Source organism: Hordeum vulgare, chromosome 1H, assembly GCF_904849725.1.
Source record: "Hordeum vulgare subsp. vulgare chromosome 1H, MorexV3_pseudomolecules_assembly, whole genome shotgun sequence".
In the NCBI taxonomy this organism is placed as follows: Eukaryota; Viridiplantae; Streptophyta; class Magnoliopsida; order Poales; family Poaceae; genus Hordeum; species Hordeum vulgare.
The window spans coordinates 20,830,374-20,854,938 of NC_058518.1; the positions used below are offsets into that span (position 1 = coordinate 20,830,374).

Here is a 24,565-nt window from a genome sequence, read left to right on the forward strand (position 1 = left end):
AAGACATCTACGCATGAACCTAGCTCATGATGCCACTGTTGGGGAACGTCGCATGGGAAACAAAAAATTTCCTACGCGCACGAAGACCTATCATGGTGATGTCCATCTACGAGAGGGGATGAGTGATCTACGTACCCTTGTAGATCGTACAGCAGAAGCGATTAGAGATCGCGGTTGATGTAGTGGAACGTCCTCATGTCCCTCGATCCGCCCCGCGAACAATCCCGCGATCAGTCCCACGATCTAGTACCGAACGGACGGCACCTCCGCGTTCAGCACACGTACAGCTCGACGATGATCTCGGCCTTCTTGATCCAGCAAGAGAGACAGAGAGGTAGAAGAGTTCTCCGGCAGCGTGACGGCGCTCCGGAGGTTGGTGATGATCTTGTCTCAGCAGGGCTCCGCCCGAGCTCCGCAGAAACACGATCTAGAGGAAAAACTATGAAGATATGTGGTCGGGCAGCCGTGAGAAAGTCGTCTCAAATCTGCCCTAAAAGCCCCATATATATAGGAGGAGGGAGGGGGACCTTGCCTTGGGGTCCAAGGGAACCCCAAGGGGTCGGCCGAGCCAGGGGGGAGGACTCTCCCCCCCCAAACCGAGTCCTACTTGGTTTGGTGGGAGGGAGTCCTTCCCCTTTCCCACCTCTCTTTTTTTTTTCCTTTCCTTTGATATTTTCTCTTCCTTGGCGCATAGGATTTGGTGGGCTGTCCCACCAGCCCACTAAGGGCTGGTGTGACCCCCCAAATACCTATGGGCTTCCCCGGAGTGGGTTGCCCCCCTCCGGTGAACCCCCGGAACCCATTCGTCATTCCCGGTACATTCCCGGTAACTCCGAAAAACCTTCCGGTAATCAAATGAGGTCATCCTATATATCAATCTTCGTTTCCGGACCATTCCGGAAACCCTCGTGACGTCCGTGATCTCATCCGGGACTCCGAACAACATTCGGTAACCAACCATATAACTCAAATACACATAAAACAACGTCGAACCTTAAGTGTGCAGACCCTGCGGGTTCGAGAACTATGTAGACATGACCCGAGAGACTCCTCGGTCAATATCCAATAGCGGGACCTGGATGCCCATATTGGATCCTACATATTCTACGAAGATCTTATCGTTTGAACCTCAGTGCCAAGGATTCGTATAATCCCGTATGTCATTCCCTTTGTCCTTCGGTATGTTACTTGCCCGAGATTCGATCGTCAGCATCCGCATACCTATTTCAATCTCGTTTACCGGCAAGTCTCTTTACTCGTTCCGTAATACAAGATCCCGCAACTTACACTAAGTTACATTGCTTGCAAGGCTTGTGTGTGATGTTGTATTACCGAGTGGGCCCCGAGATACCTCTCCGTCACACGGAGTGACAAATCCCAGTCTTGATCCATACTAACTCAACTACCACCTTCGGAGATACCTGTAGAGCATCTTTATAGTCACCCAGTTACGTTGCGACGTTTGATACACACAAAGCATTCCTCCGGTGTCAGTGAGTTATATGATCTCATGGTCATAGGAATAAATACTTGACACGCAGAAAACAGTAGCAACAAAATGACACGATCAACATGCTACGTCTATTAGTTTGGGTCTAGTCCATCACGTGATTCTCCCAATGACGTGATCCAGTTATCAAGCAACAACACCTTGTTCATAATCAGAAGACACTGACTATCATCGATCAACTGGCTAGCCAACTAGAGGCATGCTAGGGACGGTGTTTTGTCTATGTATCCACACATGTAAATGAGTCTTCATTCAATACAATTATAGCATGGATAATAAACTATTATCTTGATACAGGAATTATAATAATAACTATACATTTATTATTGCCTCTAGGGCATAATTCCAACATTATGTTCATCAGTGTGTCATATTTGACTTACCATATTTCAAGAAGTCCATAGCCTTCAGGAAAACAATGTTTTCAGCCCACACCTCCACAAGCCCAATAACGCTTCATGGATCTATCTTATTCCTCGTTTCTTTCTTCTCCACCATGATCGATGGGTTAGACTTCAGAGTAAAGTTTCCATGGTGGCGTTGTAAACCTAAACTTTTTTTACGAATGCACTATATATCTTGGGTAAAAAAAGAAAAAAAAAGGCATAGGGTTGCCCTACCGAGTCCTCCCCACTTTGAAGGTAAGATTGGAGGGTCTGATCGCACAACCCACACATCCTTAAGGATGACCCTGACCAAGAGCCAACGTCGACGCCACTGCCTGCTCGAAGAAGGAGTCCCATGCCTCACATGACACCTTCATAAATTTCTCAAGGTTGAATCTGGGGTCCTTTGCTTCCTTCACGGTGATGCAACGGTCGCACCACCATCTTGCTACACCGATGTGCACTGTGAAGAAGTAAAGAGCCGAAGATGGAAAGGGGCGGGGACAGGGGTGGCGGCAGCAAGAGACATCGATGGGGAGGGACATGGGAGTGACGACGCGAGAGATGCGAGAGAAGAAACAGGTGTGGCGACGATAGGAGGTGTGTAGGCGATCGAACGGTCAAGATAATTTAGGTGAGTAGGCCTGCCTCACCTTCCTCCCATTTCCTTAGTTATACTGGTGGGTAATTATGGAAAATCTTGAGCTAATTACTAATTGTTGTCTAGTGTTCACTGGATTGCCATTCTACGCAATGAGCATGACTAACATACTGGTACTTCTTGACACCCGTTGCTAATAGGCATGTAATTTGTTTCTAAGTCTATATTGGTCGAGACACACATTGCACACGCATGTTGACTAGTTAGTAAAGAGTGAATGTATCCTGATTAAATTCAGAAACAAAAGGAGGAACTCCATGAATGCATTGACCTGCATAACCATCGGCATGTGTGGGCATGTGTGTCTTGCAAGCGATGGTCATGCTCTTGAGGCCTCCTATGTGTGTCAGCACTACAATCACCTCATCATGGACATAACAGAGGAGACCAAGGGAGCTACTCAGGGTGGTCATATCACAGTATAATGATCAAGGCCAAGCACATGATGGTGGAACATGTCATCTTAATTAACCACGGCTTTGTGGTTGGGCTCCATATTGCACTAGTGTAGATTACAAGCTATCTTAATTAGCCACACGCCACTTTTAATCCACGCCACATGTGTATTTTTGAGATACCGATGACATGGTCGTATTTAGCATGCCACCACTATAGCCTTACTGGTGGAGTGCCTACACAATGCTACGCCCATCAGTATGTGGGGGCTATCAATCTGGTCAGCCGTAATTTAACGGTGACGTGTAATATTTTGTCACTCCACTACTATAGGCCATATTGGTTGTGTAGATATTAGTGGTACACACCAACATCATTTCGAGGTGCACTTTGTGGATCCCACATGGTAGTGTCATGGCTATAAGTTGCACACCACTAATAGCATTGCTCAAACAATTCTGACCAGCTCATGATTATATATGAAGATGCTTCTCTCTCTCACCTATTTAGCTACCAGCCTACAACTCCTTCCTTCAAATCCTCCGTCTAGATAATCCCCCACGCACCCACAACCTGCACACGTACGGTCAGCTTCTCTGCCTCGGTCTATCAAGGACTAGGTCATTCATCTTTGTCTCTCTAGGACATGCCGAAATTTCCGTTTTGTCAAATTTCTAATATGTGCCCAATCTATCTAATTTGCAGCAAAGTAATGCCAAGATTTCCTATAACATTGTTGGTTATATATTTTTTTCCTTATAACCTTGGGGCATCTTGATCGATTGAACGATATGGATCGAACTATAAATGGGTTCCTCAATGTGGTGGTGGAAGATATGAATCAAAAGGGTAAAATGAAGATGTTATGTTCATGTAAGAAGTGCAAAACGAAGTTTTGATCATCCATTTTACTAGTCATGTGAAGATGCACTTGTTCAAAGATGATTTCATGCATGGTTATATAAGGTGGAAAAGACACGATGAGTACAAGGAGAATGGTGTTTCCAACATCAAAGGGGCGTCAAATGACGAACCGAGAAACCATTTCAATGAAGAGCCAGGAGGAGGGAAGGACCAAGAGGCCACCAAACATGAAGAACATCATTAGGACGGACAAGAAGGATAGTTGGCCCAACGCTTCTACATAACCGACCCGACAAAGTTGAGCCATGTTGTCGCTGATCCATCGGAAGACTTTGACCAATCTAGCGTCGACCCTATGAAAAAAGATGACGACTACAACAAAGAAGAGCACACCACCGGAAGGAGCAGACCTACGTTGCCTGGGACCTAAACTTTCGTTGAGAAGAATGTAAAACAACGTCGTCATACTTGATTTATGTATCCCTTTAATCAGGATTTGTATCAACCGTACTTATAACTGCACCACATATTGATTGATGTATGCACTTTGTATTGATCTAATTAATCTACATTACTTTTATTGTAAAATATGAAAAAAAATGGAAAAAAGTACGAAGCCACACTCTAAATTGCAAAATAAAAATTAAAAACATTTGCCTCCAAAACGGCCAAGTGTTGGGCGGAAATAATACAAACAACTCCTATATTTTCATTCTCTCTCCCCTAAAATAAGATACTCACTTAATCTTTACCTAATAATAAAGAGGCTATCGCTTTCTGTCGGAAAACCCGTCATGGACGTTTTACAAAAAAGCCCTCCTTTTTTTCCGTTAATCAACCCGCAGTTTTTTTTAAGTGAGGAAAACGTTTCGTTCATGAATTTGCGAGTAAGTCCTTATAGTTTACGATATTCGACCCATAGTCCCTTTTTAAAGTTGAGCTGGAGGTTTGAGTGTGGCTGCGATGCACACGACGTCGGGTGCGACGGCGATCTTTGCCAGATCCGGTCGAGGAGGCGCAGCAGGGGACGGATCCATATCCGGGGATGGCGTGGAGGTGATCTAGGAGGCGCGGGAGGAGGTCCAGTGGCGGGGCTTGAACTCCAAGTTCATGGCCGCGGCGTTCCTCGCTGGATCCAGGAGCGGTCGCGGGCGCCGCAACGGAGGATGCGGTGGCGGCGGCGAGCTCGCACCGGACGGAGGAGCCTGCGCCGGTGGGGAGGCAGAGGTGGACGGCGGCCACGAATTCGGGAGCGATCGCGGGCGCCGCGTAGGAGGCGGTGGCGACGGCGAGCTCGCACCGGACGGCGGCCCACATGGTGCAGCGTGGCCCGGCAGACGATCCTGCGTTGGTGCAAAGGCAGGGGAGGAGGATGGGCGGCGTCAACGCCAGCGTGGTCGGACTTGGCTTGGCGGCGACGCCCTAAAATCTCCCCACCTCCACGCACTCGCCGCGCCCTGCCACCGTGGTCGTCGTCAACCTCGCCGAAGAAGAGCTCGTCGTTGCCCGAGAAGGTGACGAGCGCGCTGCTGCTGGGCTCGTTCGTGGCGCTGGCGTTCCGGTCGTCGGAGCAGCAGGGCGAGATCGAGGAGCTGGAGGCCCGCAAGTCCTCCCTCCGTGCCGCCAACTCCGCAATGTCCTCCACCATGTGGGTCTGGAGGGAGGAGCTCTTCAAGCTCTCCGCCATGCCCTCCCTGCCCATCATCGCTACTCCCCTCCGCCACATCTACGGCGAGGAGGACCTCGCCATCCCCGCGCTCAAGACGTCAGGTATGCACCTCGCTGCTGCTTTCCCGTGATACTGTGCGATGGTATACTGATTCTCTCTGCCATGGCTGCAGATTTGTCATTTCTCAAAACAAAATAGAAAGAACTTCAGATTTATCACTTCCAAAACCAAAAGAACTTCAGATTTATCACTACATTTATGGGGCTGATGCTAGGCTGAATCTGAAGTCAAAGCTGAAGCCATGTTTTAGCTTGTAGATCGTTAATCGGTCAATGCTTTGTTCATATTGATTCTGAAGCATGTTAAACATGCGTTTATTCGTGTATCGGATAGTGTATTTACACAGATTGTGGCATCACACTCTATATTTGGAGGTGTTGTGTGGTAGGCACCAAAAGGGGTTTGACGATATTTTGAAGGTGATGTGTTCATTTTAGGAGTTCAGGGCAGACGGATACTTGTAGTTTTCTTTGTCCATGCTATCATTTGACTGGATTTACATGTTGGTTTGACATCGTAGTCCATTGAGGTTTCATTCTCCATCATGAAACAATAGTAGCTCGAAATGCTAGAAGAGATGCTTCGCTGTATGCAGTGCGTAGGTTATGTACTAATATGCAAAATGAACCTTTTGAACTTATAATTTTAGGCCGATTCGGGTTTCGTCATATATCTCATTATATTATGTCCAAGTTCGCATGCCTTTGTTTAATTGATAGACAAAAAAAGGGTACTAGGTAAAAGCACTTACATATTGATCCTCGGCATATAGCACAAAAAAGAAAATATCCCCACCTCTTCCCGTATATTTAATCAGATCGATTTAAATATATCCGCGAGTAATCAAGGTAACAAACTGGCTAGAAGGTGCATGATGTTGCATACGTGTCGTGTGAAAGAAAATTGCGGGCTATAAAAGGAATTGCCCCCTATTAGAGGGAGGATTGTTACGAGAAATTATTATGGAATGTAAGGATGGAAGGAATTGTGAGTCAGAGAAAAATATTATCATTGCACAGTTCATTATATTTATGAGCAACTCTTTCGACCATTTCGTTTTTATATATCGGTGTGTCTGTTTTTATATACGGATACAAAGATTTAGAAAAATATTCAGTCATGTTTTAAATAGATCGATTTAAATATATCCGCGAGTAATCAAGGTAACAAACTGGCTAGAAGGTGCATGATGTTGCATACGTGTCGTGTGAAAGAAAATTGCGGGCTATAAAAGGAATTGCCCCCTATTAGAGGGAGGATTGTTACGAGAAATTATTATGGAATGTAAGGATGGAAGGAATTGTGAGTCAGAGAAAAATATTATCATTGCACAGTTCATTATATTTATGAGCAACTCTTTCGACCATTTCGTTTTTATATATCGGTGTGTCTGTTTTTATATACGGATACAAAGATTTAGAAAAATATTCAGTCATGTTTTAAATAGATCGATTTAAATATATCCGCGAGTAATCAAGGTAACAAACTGGCTAGAAGGTGCATGATGTTGCATACGTGTCGTGTGAAAGAAAATTGCGGGCTATAAAAGGAATTGCCCCCTATTAGAGGGAGGATTGTTACGAGAAATTATTATGGAATGTAAGGATGGAAGGAATTGTGAGTCAGAGAAAAATATTATCATTGCACAGTTCATTATATTTATGAGCAACTCTTTCGACCATTTCGTTTTTATATATCGGTGTGTCTGTTTTTATATACGGATACAAAGATTTAGAAAAATATTCAGTCATGTTTTAAATAGATCGATTTAAATATATCCGCGAGTAATCAAGGTAACAAACTGGCTAGAAGGTGCATGATGTTGCATACGTGTCGTGTGAAAGAAAATTGCGGGCTATAAAAGGAATTGCCCCCTATTAGAGGGAGGATTGTTACGAGAAATTATTATGGAATGTAAGGATGGAAGGAATTGTGAGTCAGAGAAAAATATTATCATTGCACAGTTCATTATATTTATGAGCAACTCTTTCGACCATTTCGTTTTTATATATCGGTGTGTCTGTTTTTATATACGGATACAAAGATTTAGAAAAATATTCAGTCATGTTTTAAATATTCGAAAATTGACAATGTAATCCGATGCAACGCACGAGCACTTTTACTAGTTCAGATATGTGGAGTAAAACATTTGATATGCTCCCTTTCGTCTGCAATCAAGGAAATCAGCCAAGTTGTTTCTTTTTTGTCAAAAACAGACAAGTTAATTTACATGTCTTTTCTTTATAGCCGGAGGCCAGAGCCTGCAATTTAGGTACAGTAAAATCGCAAAAGGCAGCACACACACACACACACACACACACAAAAAGAGGTCTCCATTGCCGGGATTTGAACCCGGGTCGCCTGGGTGAAAGCCAGGTATCCTAACCGGGCTGGACGACAATGGATTTGTGACCACTTCTAAGATTCCATGACTATATAGAGCAGACCACGTGGGATGCTTGCTACCCCGTCTGTTGAGAGACTGGATGCGTTTTTCTCAAGCAATTTGGGGTAAATAATGCAGGTGCAATCTGCTTCAATTCCTCGTTGATGCTGCACTGCAGGTGGCAACGGAGGAAAGATTCACCGGTGCCGCAGGCTCCCTCTGATCCCTACCCGTCGCGCCGAAGGAGGAACGCTATGCTGGTGCCGGTGCCGGTGCCACCCTGCCACTGCACCGACGAAGCATACGGAACCAGCGGCCGGCGACGACAACGACACCAACATCTGCAAGGAATCCTCAAGTTCCAAGACCAGCCTCAGGTGTCTATGAAGTACTTCACTTGCTAAGAAACGAACAACGTATCATATTTGTTTGCTGTAGGTGGTTCCTCAACAATCTTGTTTATACCGAATCTGATTCTTCGATAAGAACGAAGCTACAAGATTTTTGATGTAAAATAATGTAACAAGTCGAGTGACCATTTTTCGTGCTACTTAGTGAAGGATAAATATGTCTGACAATGTGTAATCCCATGAGCTCTCTCGGCAGATCCACCTCAGAATAAGGACTCGTTCGGTAATCCACCGTTCCTAAAATCTAAGAATATACAGAGCATCTGTGCAGCCGCTCCACGAATTTTAACTACATCAACATCCGCTCTGGAAGGAGAGCCATGGAGCGGCGGGACTCGGAACGGGGCCTAAGTGCATCACATATCTTGCAGGATTGGGCAATTATTCATCTTGACCTTCTGTATTTCACACTCTCACTTCATCTAAATCAATTTAAACCAGCCAAGCTGTTTGTGTATCTGCAGGTGGTGGATAGAGGTAGTGGACAAGTTTGAAGTTGGCAGCAGTATTTACTGTTCATGGCTGCAGTTTGAGCACAACCAAAGTAAAAAAAGTAGCCAAGCTGTTTTTCGATGGAAGAAGGTCAAGTTTGAACTTAGCATCAATATTCGGTGGCAGCAATTTGGCTATACTCAAAAATAAAAGTTCAAACAAAAAGGAAAATAAAAATAAAAATAAAAGTTTAAACCAGCCAAGCTGTTTGTGTATCTGCAGGGGGTGGATAGAGGAAGCGGACAAGTTTTTTAAGTTGGCAACAGTTTTTTAAACTTAGCATCAATATTTGGTGCTACAAGGGCAGCAATTTGGCTATACTCAAAAATAGAAGTTCAAACGAAAAGAAAAAGAAAAGCCTCCATTGCCGGGATTTGAACCCGGGTCGCCTGGGTGAAAGCCAGGTATCCTAACCGGGCTGGACGACAATGGAATTTGTACTACTTTTGATTCGTCTCTCTATCTCACATAGAGTACTTACCATGGCGCATGATCGACAAGAGAGTATTACTCCAAGCCGTGCTGATATGACCTTTCCAGCAAAACTCACCAGGTTCATCCTTACATTTCAATGAAGATATGACCTAATCACTATGATACTCCCTCCATTCTTTTATGTAAGGTGTATAATTTTCGGCACGGAGATCAAGGCATATAAATATAGAGGTGTTAGGACAAAATTACCTTTGACAAATTTATTAGTTAGTGTTAAGTAAATCAATGAGTCTAGAAAAGTAAGAGATACATGCAATCGAGACAGAGATAGTTTCCTCTTTTTGATACAATTAGAGCTACATGCAATCTCTGCTTTCCTTTTTCTGGAGGGCGAATAACGGAACTACAAGTATTTACAAGAAATGCACCTTATGTTGTGGAATTTTATCAGAAAACAAATACACTTTATATAAAGGAATTGAGGGAGCATATAACTGCTAGAGCAAAGGGGTCAATTTCTATAGCATGATTCCACCTACAACCGGCAGGAAGAAAGAAATATAAATCTTGTTATGATGCCGAAGTAGGATATCTAAACAGAAATTCGTCAAATGAAGGGGCGAATACCTCTTGTCCCGGAAGTACAAGTGCTCCGGACAGCTGTAATTCAGGTGTAGTTGCCCATGTTCCGACGCCGCTGGCTCCTGTCCAGCTTGGCTTCGATCGAGGCAACATGCGAAATAATAATTGTATTTTCGTTGAGGACTTGTGACTATTTGTAAATACTTCATGCTTATGTTAGATTCTTACCGGATGTGATTATGAGATTGTTGTGGTTATTCTCAATTACTTTGTTGTAGAAAATCACTGTAACACAAGTTCTAAACAAGTACTTAGATTGTGCCTTATAAAACTCCAACATCTCATTGAGGCAAAAATAAAAGAACTATAACATTTCCCGTGAACTCATACTCTATCTTGTATTTTAGGGTTTTGGACAAAAAGCCACTTCAACTTTCCCTATTGACCTCCCAAAGTAGAGACACCCCCCCCCCACCCCCACCCACGCGCACACGTTCGGATTCCATCTCATTTCTTCCTTCATATAGGGATAAGGTATCTCCTCACTCTCCCAACACCAAGCACCACTAACTACCATGAAAATACACGTGGATTTCGCTAGAGCTCACCCGAGGCTGCCACTAGAGCTAGTCAGTCGCCACGCCCGTTAATTTTTATTCCCTTTTAATGTGAAAAGAGGAAATATATTATGATTTAAGGGGTTAGAGGATGGTTGTGGTGCCCACAAAATCAGAGGTCCCCAAAGTAGGGACCCTCCTCCCCCCCAAAATAGAGTTTATGAGGGCAATTTTAGGGGAAAGGGTGATCATGGTAGATCTTTTAACTGCTCCAACTATTGATACTTTAAGGATTTGTTATTTAGACTTAGTGATTTCCAATGCACGTGCATAGCACTAATAAGCGTATGATTAGGCTTACACATAAGTAGACATTGTACACAAGTTTATACACATTGCTTGTTGCTTTTGTTAATATGCCACTAGTTTAAGTTTTTTTATATGCAAATTTTATATTAAATACCATGGTGGAAACTATAATTAGCTATATGTTTGCACCCAAAGTTGAAGTCATATTAGTGTTGTTTGATGAATCAAAATAGAAGGGAAGACTAGAGAAGAGGATAAATCCACGAGGAGAAGATAGAAGTCACATAGCAAATATAAATTAATGGCTGTGAAGTAGGAAGATGTCACATGGTCATGGTTTTATGGAATTTTGTGTGGAAAATGAGGTAGACTAAATGGCATCATCAAATTCAAAGAAGAGATATCTATAAAATTTCAGAGTCCTAGGCAACCATGAAATGTAATAGTTTGTCATGCATACCCTACAACATCCATATATAAGTAATTACTCTATAAAGATAAAGATTAAAAACAAATATTTGGATAAATAGGAAGCAATTGAATATCCTATGTCCTTATTGTCGATGTGGTTCTGTTATTCAAAACGTGAAACACATTTATCACATAACATGCCTTGGTGATATTTCACCTTTCCTGTAAAGCCATGACATACTAACCAAATGACTTATGAATTTTAGATATTGAAATTGTGTAAATCATGTCATATTCTATATGTTTGACTAAACATGTGTTTCCAAAAAAATTAAGATAATGAATCATATTAATTTGACCCCATGGTGGACAATGACGAATACACATGCACTTGCACAACATGGATTGACACTTTAGTTCTTGAAAAATAGCAAGTCAAGCATGACAGAAATGAGTAATGTGACATATATAACTAAAAAATACCAATTTCTAAGACAATCAAAAGGCGTGGTGTATCAATCATAGGAACTTAAACAAAGTCCCTAAAAAATCTAGTGCTAGATTGGCACTCTTTCCCTTACTGCTTACGTAATATTGTCTTTTCATCACACTACCAATTCACGTTGTACATGTCATAGAATTGAGGGACGCCGCTTTGAGGCTATTAGCTTGATGTTGATCAACTAAGGTGTATATAATTTCCACTTTCTACGAAACTCCCTGACCTCGCTTGTTGGTCGCGGACGAAACTTTCGATCTGGCCAAGACGGCCATTGGGTCTGCGCAGATTAATGCTGCCGAACGAGAGAACCTGTCCGGGGACAAAGACGTCATCGTTGCTGATTTCGTCGGTGACGATTAAGCGAGCCTGTCATTTGGGATTACTCGACCACAGAACGACGGCCAAGGCCAAATGTTAGATGGTGAGACTTGACAGCTCGTCGATATTTGTAGTGGCTTTGTCGACGGGCTTTGCCTTGCAACCTCGTGTGCGAGATCTCCGGTGACGTTGTCGACCATCGTCGCTCGCAATTTTAAGCCGATGCGTCGCATTTTGGATATGTATTTAGGTGCAAGGAGGAAGATGTACGATGTGACAACATACAACCCCGTGAAGCGTAATATTCCGAGGAGCTCCCTCTGTAGATCCACCCCAGAATGAGTGCATCACATTTCGCACACGATCGGGCAATCAATAAGTGCATCATATTTCGTGCAGGATTGGGCAATCAATAAGTACATCATATTTCATGCGTAATTGGGCAATCAATAAGTGCATCACATTTCATGCGTGATTGGGTAATCATTCATGTTGGGTTGTTGGCCAAGCTGCTTGTGAGGGGAGTGGGGGAGTTCAAAGTTTTTTTCCTTTTTTATGGGAAGGCCTTCGGGCTAGCTTTATTCAACCAAATAACGGTTACATCGTCTGTGAAAAAATTAACCAAAACTTCCGGGGGCAAGTTTAGAGTTGGTAACAGTTTCTACCTCTAACAATGATGCAGTTTGAATGTAGCCAAAATAAAAAGCAGCCAAACTGTTTTCCCAAGGAAAGAATGTAAAGTTTAAATTTAGCATCAATATTTAGTGCTACAAAGCGCAGCAATTTGCTTATAACCCAAAAAAAAATTGAAAAAAAAAGAGGTCTCCATTGCCGGGATTTGAACCCGGGTCGCCTGGGTGAAAGCCAGGTATCCTAACCGGGCTGGACGACAATGGATTGGTGCTTTGTTTCGATCTGTAAGCCATTTAATAGCGAATGCAAACTTGGACCTGATGACATGTCTGACGAAAGGATAGTGCGTGTGTGAGGGCGCGGTGCGGGAGCGAGGGCCGGGCCTCACCGGAGCTGCTCCTGGAGGTCTGTCTCCGGCCTCAACGGCCGATCCCCTTTGTTTTCTGAGAGCGGCGGAGAGAAGGACGCGACATGGAGCCGGGCGAGACGGCCGGCGCCGCTCTAAGCTCATATCAGTAAGGATGCTTTCTGCTGTTTTCTCTTCAAATGGATTGGCTCCAGGATGTCGAGCGCGTCCTCGACCTCATCTGATCCTTTTCCTCTCTTCCGACCTTTCAGCTAGTTGCCAAAATGATGGTATCCTCCCATCAACAGTTACGCACTTATGCCCGAACAATTCTTTCTGTCAAGGACATAGCAGAGCTGCTGCGAATGCTAGGAACTGCATATCTTCGGTTCTGACTTCTGAGATTTCCTGTCTTTCTGTAAGGCTGTAACATCTCTGCATGTTGTGCATTATCGATGTAATATTGAGAAACCTAAAAATGTCGTGCCAATCGTTTCTACTTTGTAGTATTGCCAAACTGCGCCAACTATGTGTAATAATGGAAATCATGACCTGTGCATGCATTGCCCTTGGTCGATAGTGTTGGGGCAGGCCTAGCTAGCGCTCTCTCTCTCTGCGGATGGAGGTAGAAGAAGGAGCAAGAACAGCAGAAGTTTTTCGGCGCTCGAACGCCTAGCCGCAAGTACGGCTCAATCTTTTCTTTCTTCTGACATCGGCTCGCCACTGGCAGCAATACATAACGGAGAGCCTTATACGCACGGCAAACGTTGCCCTCCACTCTGCCGCTCGATCCGGCCGCGCGCACGACGCGCACAAACGCGCTCTACGTGGCTCGTTCTATCCGATCGTAACAGCCGCTACTGCATGCACAATTCCTCCAGCTACGTACGCGGTAAGCTAACAAACTCCAACTCACGCACTACCAACAACCTGGCCAGGTGCCCAACTAACGACCCTAACATGCAGCCGAGCCAGAACGAGCAGACTCAAACTCGCATGCAGCTGCAGCACTACTGCACATACAAACGCCACGACGACCAACACACCCAGTGCGCGCGCACACACTGGTCTCCACTGCTGCGTCGTGTTTTATTTTCCTAACAGATAGATGTTTTTCGCATAAACTTTTTCAACTTCTGATTTACAGTAAATGTTCTCGTCAATGCTCGAATATTTTGTTCATTCCATCGGTTGGTTAACTAATTCATTGTTCTGCCCATCCTTTATACTCCCTCCGTCCCAAAATAAGTGTCTCAACTTTGTACTAACTTTAGTACAAAGTTGTACTAAGGTTAAGACACTTATTTTGGAACGGAGGAAGTATCATAAATGACATGAGCAGATGAATTAATCTTGATTCTTCTTTAGTATCTTGTTGGTTAATCCTCAGCCTTCTTCAGTCCTTTGTTATCCTTCGTGTTATTATTCATACTGCTCTATCACAAGTTACATCACACCGTGTCAGTGTTCAGCCTACAGTGTTTTTATTATTCACTTTCATTATTCATACTGCTTCCAGTATCTATATTTCATGTTTTTCTATGCCTATATGTCTCTATTTTTTAACCCAACTTGCTCGGTTTTTTTTTATCTTTATATTATGTTGTCTGCCACCAGCCTAGACTGTTTACTTATTTTATTATCAGTCATCAGACCTTCAGTTAATTTTCTCGTTCTTTTTTTCCTTCGGTCTTGGGTTTTATTTTCATTCTCTTTGTTCGTTCTCTATCCTTTTCTTATTCTCTCCATTGAAGTATTTGGCATTTACTTCATCCTTGTCGCATCACAATGTATGTCAGCTCTTTTTCCCATCGGCAGATGTCGATCTTCAGTTTCCACTATTTTTCAGTATTTTCTTGCTGGTATATTAATCTTTTCTTTAGTTTTCAATACAATTCTGGGGGACTTAGATTCCCGATTTTGTTGGTTTTCCGCAGCCTTCCGGTTCGGTTCTTCTCTGCACCTGAACAGAGCAGAGGGGAGAAAGAGAGAGATCAGTGGCATTTCAGTTTTCACTGCTTGAGTCCACAGTCAGCCGTCAGTCTATCCCAAACACACATGTTTTAAGATAACTTTGGAAGTTGGAACTGATGGCAGATCCAAATTCAAAATAAAAACTTGGCTAGAACCCAAAATGATCAAAATCAAATTTGACAGAGATCCAAATCAAATTCAGTCAACTGATGACTGACTGACAGTCCCAACTACAGTAATCTATCACAGATTCACAGTAGCATCAAATACATTTTTCTCAGCTAATGTTGTTTGGCTACTTATCGATGCGGTAATATCGAGAAACCGAACAATGTTGCGCCAACCATTTGTAATATTAACAAACTGCGCCAATTATGTATAATGATGGAAATCATGACCCATTCATTGCCCTTGGTGGACAGATGTTTTTCATGTTTGCCTCGTGACTTTGATAATCTTTTTGAATTACTATTTTACAGGAAATGTTATGTTCTCGTCAATGGTCGAATATTTTGTTCAGTCCATCAGTTGGTTGCTTCAATCATTGTTGAGCCCATCCTTATATCACAATTGACATGAGCAGATGAACTAATCTCGATGCTTCTTTGGTATGCTGCTAGTTAATCCTCAGTCTCCTTCAGTCTTTCATTATTCTTCGTGTTATTATTCTTACTGCTTTATCACGAGTTACATTACACTCTGTCAATATTCAACCTATAGTACTTTTTTGTTCTTCAGTTTCATTATTCATACTGCTTCCAGTATCTATCATGTTTTTCTACGCCTATGGCTCAATTTCTTAACCCAACTTGCTATCATTTTTATCATTATCGTTATAGTATGTTGCCTATTGACTTGAAAGAAGTTACAAGTGGGATTGGATGTGCATTATTCAGCTGTAGTTATGGTAGGATGCAGTCTGTCAGAGTGTCAAAAAAAAGGATGGAGTCTATCGAGTTTTCAAAGAAAGGATGCTGTCTGTCAGCCTAGGCAGTTTACTTATGTTACCAGTCATCAGACCATCAGTTCATTTCCTGAAGCATGTTGCACTTTGCAGCATTAATCCCTTTTCTGAATCTAAAGGCCATTTTTTTTCATGTTGTATTTTTGTGTGGTAGGATCAATACATACGCTATGCTTTATCTGATTGTTCTCCTTTCTGACCTATCAACTAGTTGAAAAAATGCCGATATCCTTTCGCCAATACCTGAACAAGTCTTGCTGTCTAGGACATAGCAGAGCTGCTGAGAATCCGAGAAACTCCATCAGATCCTTGAAGTTTTAGGAACACAAGTTGAGGCAATATGTGCTAGCCGGTCCTGCCCATGTTGGGACCCTAGCGGGGTTGTGCATCGGTATTACTCTCCACAAGCCCATCGTTTTAGAAACTGATTGCTCTTTTGTGGCCTCTTCTCTTGGAAATGATCTTCGAGACAGGTCTCCCCTAGCTGATCTAAAGATGGAAGCGTTGAGTATTTCCATGATGATGATAAATTGCAAGATATCCAAGATTAACTGAAGGGCTAATAGGGTGGCGCACGAGATTGCGAAGTTCAGATTTGACCATAGGTCCGATGGTGTGCTTCTTAATAGTGTTCCGCCCTGCGTGGCTAAGGTTGTAATGGATGATTGTATGAATGTTTTAAATTAACTAATATATGCGAGGGTTTTTTAAAAATTATGTATAAGTGGCGTTGGTGTGGAGGCCCTAACTTTAATTTTCTTAACCTGGTGTAACTTGTAAGCGAATGATATATTTTTTTCTGTAAGGCTATAATAACATCTGTGCAGTATAATCAATGCGGTAATACTGAGAAACCGAACAACACCTTGCAAATCATTTTTAATATTTGCAAACTGCGCCAGTTATGTTATAATAATGCAAATCATGACCCACTCATTGTCTTGGTCGACAGATGTTTTTCTCTCTTACGGTTGATAATAAAGGTTCAGGCAGGCGTAAGTCCGCCATTGACGCGTAAAAAAAAAACCAGATGTTTTTCATGTTTGCCTCATGAGTTTGATAATCTCTTTGAACTTCTGATTTACAGGAAATGTTGTCGTCAATGCTCGAATATTTTGTTCATTCCATCAGTTTATTACTTCAGTTGTTGTTCAATCCATCACTTATATATCATAGTAAATGACATGAGCAGATGAACTAATATCGGTTCCTCCCTAGTATGTTTGTAGTTTATATTCTCATGTCTTCTTCAGTCCTTCATTATTCTTCGTTTTATTATTCTCACTGATTTACTCGTACAAATTACATGTGACCGGGCAGGAGATTCTTTTACTCCAATGCATACTTGTGCGCTCTACCCATCTCTACTGAACAAATCCACTACACATCAGAGTGGTAGGGTATGCCTATAGTATTTTTATTCTTCAGTTTCATTATTCATACTGCTTCCAGTATCTCTCTTTCATGGTTTTCTATGCCTATATGGCTCTATTTTATTTAATTTTTAAGAAATGTGGCTCTATTTTTTAACCCAGCTTGCTCACTTTTTGTATGAGTATCCTTATATTATCTTGTCTATTCTATACTAGTATCAGACTAGACTGTTTACTTATGTTTACCAGTTTCTGTCTTGCGTTTTATTTTCATTCTCATTATTTTTTACTTTGTATGAGAAAGGTGTGATAGCTCCCGGATGCCTAGGCACCCTTTATGAACAATAAAAAAAAATAGAAAACAAAATAAAAAAAACTGAAACTTTGCAGCATCAACGACGATCAAACTTTGTAGGTTCCTACAAGTTTTCATGTTAAAATATCATGTAGAGAAAGATGTACAAATAAGTTTCAGATTACAGCTAAAAAGTTCTCAAAACTTCAAGCATTGAAATATTTTCCGTGTGTAGAGCTCCTCGAATAGTTTTTTGTTATGAAAACTTGCAAACACCTACAAACTTTCATCATCTTTGATGCTGCAAAGTTTCAGTTTTTTTTATTTTTGCTTTCTATTTCTTTTGATTTTACTGTTCATAGAGGGTGCCTAGGCACCCGGGAGCTGAAAATCCACTCTCTCCTCTTATCCTCTTCATTGAAGTATTTGGCATTTACTTCATCCTTGTCACATCACAATGTATGCCAGCTCTTTTTTCCATCGGCCGATGTCAAGCTTCAGTTTTCACTATTTTTCAGTATTTTCTTGCTGGTCTATTAATGTTTACTTTAGTTTTCAATATATATTTTTGCGGCTTCCGGTTCAGTGCTTCAACAACAACAACAGAGCAGAGGGGAGAGAGAGAGAGAGAGATCAGTGGCATTTCAGTTTTCAGTTCAGTTGTCAGTGGTTGAGTCCATAGTCAGACGTAGTCTATCCCAAACACACAGAATTTAAGATAAGTTTGGAAGTTAGAACTGATTACTGGGACCCAAAAACAGAATCAAAATTTGACTCAGACCCAAATTCAGAATCGAAATTTGACCGAGACCCAAATTCAGAATCAAAATTTGACTCAGACCTGAATCAAAATTTGACTCAGACCCAAATTCAGAATCGAAATTTGACCGAGACCCAAATTCAGAATCAAAATTTGACTCAGACCTGAATCAAAATTTGACTCAGACCCAAATTCAGAATCGAAATTTGACCGAGACCCAAATTCAGAATCAAAATTTGACTCAAACCCAAATTCAGAATCAAAATTTTACCGAGAACCAAAATTTGAGTGAGACCCAAATTCAGAATCACAATTTGACCGACATCCGAATCAAATTCAGTCAAATGATGGTTGACTGACACTCCCAACTACAGTAATGTATCCACAGATTCACAGGTTTACAAACTACAGCAATCAGCAATAGCCACCGTTGAAACGCCTCCAGTTTACTTCTTCCCCTTGAAGGGAGCAGGGGAGAAAGAGGGAGATGGGTGGCTTTTCTGTCTTCAGTGTATCCCAAACACACAAAATTTAAGATAAGCTTGGAAGTTGGAACTGATGATCCAGACCCAAATTCAGAATCAAAATTTGACTGAGACCCAAATTCACAATCAAACTTTGACAGGGATCCAAATCAAATTCAGTCAACTGATGACTGACTTGATAGTCCCAACTACAGCAACCTATCACAGGTTCACAGGCTCAAACTACTATAGCAATCAGCAATAGCCGCCGTTGAAACCCTTGCCTGCGGATTTACTTCTTGCCCTTGAGACGCCATATCGCCTGCAGGTGCTCGTCGCTGGAGACGTGGAGCTGCAGGCGGAGGTCGGACAGCAGCTCCTCCTTGGCCCAGGTCAGCGGCCCCGTGAAGTAGAACGCCTTCATGACGCTCACGTAGGCCTGCAGCTCCAGGCCATGGACGCGGTGGTCATCATGCTCCTCCTCTACCTGCTGCTCATCCTGCTTCACCATCACCGCCTCTTCCTCGTCGGCCGGGCGCTGGCGCATTCCCTGGCTGCCACGGGACTCGGTCCGCTCCTCGGAATCTTGCTCCTCTTCCTCCTCGCAGCTCGGCGGGGTCGCGGCTTCTTGGTTTTCTTGGCAATGCTCGCCGGTGGCAGGAACCGCGCCGTTGCTGTTGCTGTCACCGTCGCTGCTGCTGTCTCCGTCGCTACTGCCAGCCGACGACGACGGATCGGACTTGCTACTGCTACTGGAACTGGAATCGTCATCAGTACTGTCGCTGTCTGTTCCTCCAACTCCAACCACATCACGCTCTTCGTTGTTGTTGGGATTATGATTGCTGCCAGTCTCCTGCTCCCTTTTCTTGAGGTAATGGCTTGGGTGCACATCCATCACCTCTATGTTGTTGCTGCCATGGTGATGGTACCTTGCTGCGGGTTCCTTCTTGGCCAAGAAGACGTTGATGTTGTTGCCCTGAAATCTCTTGACGTCCCTGACTATGTCGGCGTCCACCCCGTAGGCGCTCCTCTTCGTCTTGCCCAGATTGAGACTGGTGGCATGCACGCCGCCGAGCTTGCCGCCTCCGCCATTGACATTGGCTTTGCTTTTGATGTTCTTGCCGGCGACCGGGCGCCATGGCGCAGCGCTCTCGACCGGGATTTTGTTGCCCTGGAGCGAGGAGGAAGAAGAAGAAACAGGGCGAGACACCGTCAGTGAAAACAAGAACCTGCAGACGTAACTGAATCTAACAAGAGGAGGCCGCGCATGGGGAGAAGATCGATGAAGGGGACGACGACGATGACGTTACCTTCTGGATGACAACCCAGCCTTTCTCCCCTCCCTCAAACACCATACGGGGCCGTAGCGCGCTCAGGTCGGCCGCAAGGACCTCGGTGGAGTCGGCGATCCGGACCTCGAACTGGCCGTGGCCGGCGGCGGCGCCCACGACATCGGCGCGCTTCCACAGGCCGCCGTCGAACACCTCAACGGAGTCGCCGGCGGCAAGGTCCGCCGGCAGCCTGACGGCGGGGTCCGGGAGCGGCCGGACGTCCGCCCTCGGGATGCGCCCCGAGTCCGGGCCGCCGTCGAACCACCGCAGGACGTACGAGTGCCCGTTGCCCCAGACCACCTCGCCGGCGCGCCACGCGTCCCGGGCGACCTGCGCCTCCAGGTGCATGCCGCGCTTGACCCTCATGGCCGACCGGTCCCCTCCCATGCTTGCCTTCTCCTTGGATTCGGACTTCTTGGACGGCGCCGCAATCACGGGGGAGGGGGGATCTCGTGGGGCTCGCGGCGCGCGCTATATATGATCTCGGCGAGAGGGAGGGATCCGATCCGACGCGAGTTCTTGGGGGACGCGAACTCGGCCGGCCGATCGAGTTGCGGCGCGTTGGATATGGAAAGGGCGACGCGGAATCCAACACGAACCCCCGGCGAAAGCCTCACGCGGAATCTAATAACCGACCGCGCGCCGGCGGGAGAAGCGGCGGGATTGTGTTGGGGTGTGGGGAGGGAGGAGTGATGTGGGGTTCGGCGGAAGGAACCGCCGGCGGCGGCCCAGACTTAGGGCATCTCTATTTAGTCTATCCCCCGAAATCGTTTTAACTTCTTATTGACAAGGAACCTTTTGATAGTGTCGACCAGCGCCCCGGCTCCGCCATACTTTAGCTGCCGCTCCAAATACACACTAAAGAAAAATCACGTTTTACCGTGTGGCAAGTTATAAGTCGTGTTTTTTTTTTTGGATACTCGGCTTATTTGAATATAAGCCGTGTACACAAGCAAAAACACCCGGTAAAAACAATGCACTCGGCTTATGTTATCATATAAGCCGAGTGTCCAGAAAAAGCTCTCGGCTTATAGTTTTCACACGGTATATATGAAGAAAGCACTCGGTTTATAGCGTGTCACCCGGTAAAGGTACCTGCCATGTGTCTACAACAGCGATGTTTGACGACGCCGTCACGGCTTGAGCTATAAGCCGTGTGCTTGACAAGTACACACGGCTTAGACACACTATAAGCCGTGTGCTTGACAAGAACACACGGCTTACACATAGTATACGCCGTGTGCTTGGTAAGTAGACACGGCTTACACACTATATGCCGTGTGTTCTGCAAAAGCACTCGGTTTATATTTTATAGATTTTCAAATTCAAAAAAGTTCTAAAGTGATTTCCCTTGCATTTATCTTTAATCCCTGAATGTTATTTATTTATTCAGGGTACCACAGGAATGTCTCATGTCGGCTATAGACCGTGTGAGGGGGGTAGAAAGATCACCAAAACCCTAGAAATGCAATAAATGTCTCAAATAGTTGTGGGCCCACCCGGAACGTGCCCAAACTTTTACGACACCCTACAAGGGGCATGTGATGACGTCGTGCCTGATCCTGAGGATTTCTGGCATCGTATCATTTTCCGAGGCTTCAAACGGTTTGATGAGGCATGTCACCCAAGTGATTTCGTACCCCCGGTGGCTGGGGCTGCCCCTCCCACGCCTGCACAAGGCATACCCATGTCACAAGTACATCACATAGGATTTTTCATGCTTCTTCTGGGCATGATTTCATGTGTCGCCTTGCAGATCTGCAATTTCCGACACTGAAACCCTAGAATTGCAAGAAATGTCTCAAATATTGTAGGCGGGTCAGAAAAATGCGGGGGCCTGACACGTGTCATTTGATGGCCTTCTCTGAGAGCACGAGGAGTTTCGATGCCAACGGAGCAACATGACCGACACTTCCTTCACAAACGTGACACGTTCCCTCTCGATACCAAGAGACTACCTCGAAGATGGTGCAGTTTACAAACGGCCTCGGGTAAGGCCCATGCAGACCGCGTCCAAACTTTTACGACACCCTACAAGGGGCATGTGATGACGTCGTGCCTGAGCCTAAGGATTTCTGGCATCCTACCCTTTTCCGAGGCTTCAAACGGTTTGATGAGGCATGTCACCCAAGTGATTTCGTACCCCCGATGGCTGGGGCTGCCCCTCCCACACCTGCACAAGGCATGCCCATGTCACAAATACATCACATAGGATTTTCCATGCTTCTTCTGGGCATGATTTCATGTGTCGCCTTGCAGATCTGCAATTTCCGACACTGAAACCCTAGAATTGCAATAAATGTCTCAAATATTGTAGTCGGGTCAGAAAAATGCACGGCCTGAAACGTGTCATTCGATGGCCTCCTTTGAGAGCACGAGGAGTTTCGATGCCAACGGAGCAACATGACCAACACTTCCTTCACAAACGTGATACGTTCCCTCTCGATACCAAGAGACTACCTCGAAGATGGTGCAGTTTACAAGCGGCCTCGGGTAAGCCCCACCCAGACCACATCCAAACTTTTACGACACCGTACAAGGGGCATGTGATGATGTCGTGCCTGATCCTAAAGATGTCTGGAATCGTACCATTTTCCGAGGCTTCAAATGGTTTGATGAGGCATGTCACCAAAGTGATTTCGTACCCCCGATGGCTGGGGCTGCCCCTCCCACGCCTGCACAAGGCATACCCATTCACAAATACATCACATAGGATTTTCCATGCTTCTTCTGGGCATGATTTCATGTGTCGCCTTGCAAATCTGCAATTTCAGACACTGAAACCCTAGAATTGCAATAAATGTCTCAAATATTGTAGTCGGGTCAGAAAAATGCACGGGCCTGACACGTGTCATTCGATGGCCTCCTCTGAGAGCACGAGGAGTTTCGATGCCAACGGAGCAACATGACCAACACTTCCTTCACAAACGTGACACGTTCCCTCTCGATACCAAGAGAATACCTCGAAGATGGTGCAGTTTACAAGCGGCCTCGGGTAAGCCCCACCCAGACCGCGTCCAAACTTTTACGACACCGTACAAGGGGCATGTGATGATGTCTGGCATCGTACCATTTTCCGAGGCTTCAAACGGTTTGATGAGGCATGTCACCCAAGTGATTTCGTACCCCCGATGACTGGGGCTGCACGTCCCACGACTGCACAAGGCATACCCATGTCACAAATACATCACATAGGATTTTCCATGCTTCTTATGGGCATGATTTCATGTGTCGCCTTGCAGATCTGCAATTTCCGACACTGAAACCCTAGAATTGCAATAATGTCTCAAATATTGTAGGCGGGTCAGAAAAATGCGGGGGCCTGACACGTGTTATTTGATGGCCTCCTCTGAGAGCACGAGGAGTTTCGATGCCAACGGAGCAACATGACCGACACTTCCTTCACAAACGTGACACGTTCCCTCTCGATACCAAGAGACTACCTCGAAGATGGTGCAGTTTACAAACGGCCTCGGGTAAGGCCCACCCAGACCGCGTCCAAACTTTTACGACACCCTACAAGGGGCATGTGATGACGTCGTGCCTGATCCTGAGGACTGGGGCTGCCCCTCCCACGACTGCACAAGGCATACCCATGTCACAAATACATCACATATGACATCATATGGTTCAGAGCCATAAAGAAACCGATTTTATTCCTGCCAAAGTTTCAAGATTAGATTTAGTGCAACCAACATTTTTATTTTCTCGAAGTATGTAAAAAATATAAAATTTGGCACTATACGTATGCCTTAATAGTAATCTAAAAACCTTACAATATTGCTCTAGGTATTTCTTCGTCATGTCAATAAAAAAACTATGATGTGAATTTGAAGTAATTAAATACCATACCAGATGAATGTCATGGAAGTTAAACACGGATATTCAAAATAGAAGTTAAACACGAATTTGCACACACATGAACATATTTTCATGTGTAAGCCGTGTGTACTTGTCATAGGGCACTCGGCTTACATTTTTGCTCCCGGCTTACTCCATATACAGAAAACGCGGGAGTTAGCCAAATATCACGGGCGCTTTCTCCAAAATAGACCGCACTTTCTGTTTTTTTCCAAATCATGCGCTCACTCACCTCTCCCCTCCACCTCGCGCAGCAGATCCCACCATTGCTGCCCCTGCACCGGAGCTCCCCACCCCAACTACCTCCACCGCACCAGCCCCCTCCACCGCCCCTGCGCCGGCCCCCTCCACCAGCCCTCCACCGGCCCTCCACCGCCCCCTCCACCAGCCCTCCACCGCCGGCCCTCCATCGCCCCTGCGCCGGCCCTCCACCGCCCCCTCCACCAGCCCACCACCGCTGGCCCTCCACCGCCCCTGCGCCAGCCCTCCACCGCCCCTACGCCGGCCCTCCACCGCCGGCCCCCTCCACCAGCCCTCCACCGCCGGCCCTCCACCGCCCCTCCACCGGCCCCCTCCACCGGCCGCCTCCACGGGCCCCTCCACCAGCCCCTCCACT

The 24,565-nt window shown here is 44.9% G+C and overlaps 2 protein-coding genes and 3 non-coding genes across 5 annotated transcripts; 1 reads left to right on the top strand and 4 right to left on the bottom strand.

Annotated features, from left to right (window-relative positions):
- Positions 1-5,132: 5,132 nt before the first annotated feature.
- LOC123395688 lies at positions 5,133-5,616 on the top strand. The gene is made up of 2 exons (XM_045090726.1): positions 5,133-5,213; positions 5,308-5,616. The coding sequence occupies exons 1-2, from the start codon at positions 5,133-5,135 to the stop codon at positions 5,614-5,616; spliced, it is 390 nt and encodes a 129-aa protein (XP_044946661.1).
- Positions 5,617-7,877: 2,261 nt separating this feature from the next.
- TRNAE-UUC lies at positions 7,878-7,951 on the bottom strand. The gene has a single exon. It is a non-coding gene; the product is annotated as a tRNA-Glu (tRNA).
- Positions 7,952-9,193: 1,242 nt separating this feature from the next.
- On the bottom strand, positions 9,194-9,267 carry TRNAE-UUC. The gene has a single exon. It is a non-coding gene; the product is annotated as a tRNA-Glu (tRNA).
- A 3,504-nt stretch (positions 9,268-12,771) lies between these two features.
- Positions 12,772-12,845, bottom strand: TRNAE-UUC. Its single transcript has one exon. It is a non-coding gene; the product is annotated as a tRNA-Glu (tRNA).
- A 5,724-nt stretch (positions 12,846-18,569) lies between these two features.
- LOC123395699 lies at positions 18,570-20,475 on the bottom strand. The gene is made up of 2 exons (XM_045090734.1): positions 20,068-20,475; positions 18,570-19,928 (listed from the first exon to the last, which is right to left on the bottom strand). The coding sequence occupies exons 1-2, from the start codon at positions 20,473-20,475 to the stop codon at positions 19,050-19,052; spliced, it is 1,287 nt and encodes a 428-aa protein (XP_044946669.1). The 3' UTR covers positions 18,570-19,049.
- Positions 20,476-24,565: the final 4,090 nt, after the last annotated feature.

Coding starts and splice junctions, on each gene's coding strand:
- LOC123395699 (XM_045090734.1), bottom strand. CDS start 20,475: ATGGGAGGGGACCGGTCGGCCATGAGGGTCAAGCGCGGCATGCACCTG. Junction 19,929..20,067: donor GCTGGGTTGTCATCCAGAAG/GTAACGTCATCG, acceptor TCCTCGCTCCAG/GGCAACAAAATCCCGGTCGA.
- LOC123395688 (XM_045090726.1), top strand. CDS start 5,133: ATGGTGCAGCGTGGCCCGGCAGACGATCCTGCGTTGGTGCAAAGGCAG. Junction 5,214..5,307: donor GCGGCGTCAACGCCAGCGTG/GTCGGACTTGGC, acceptor ACCTCGCCGAAG/AAGAGCTCGTCGTTGCCCGA.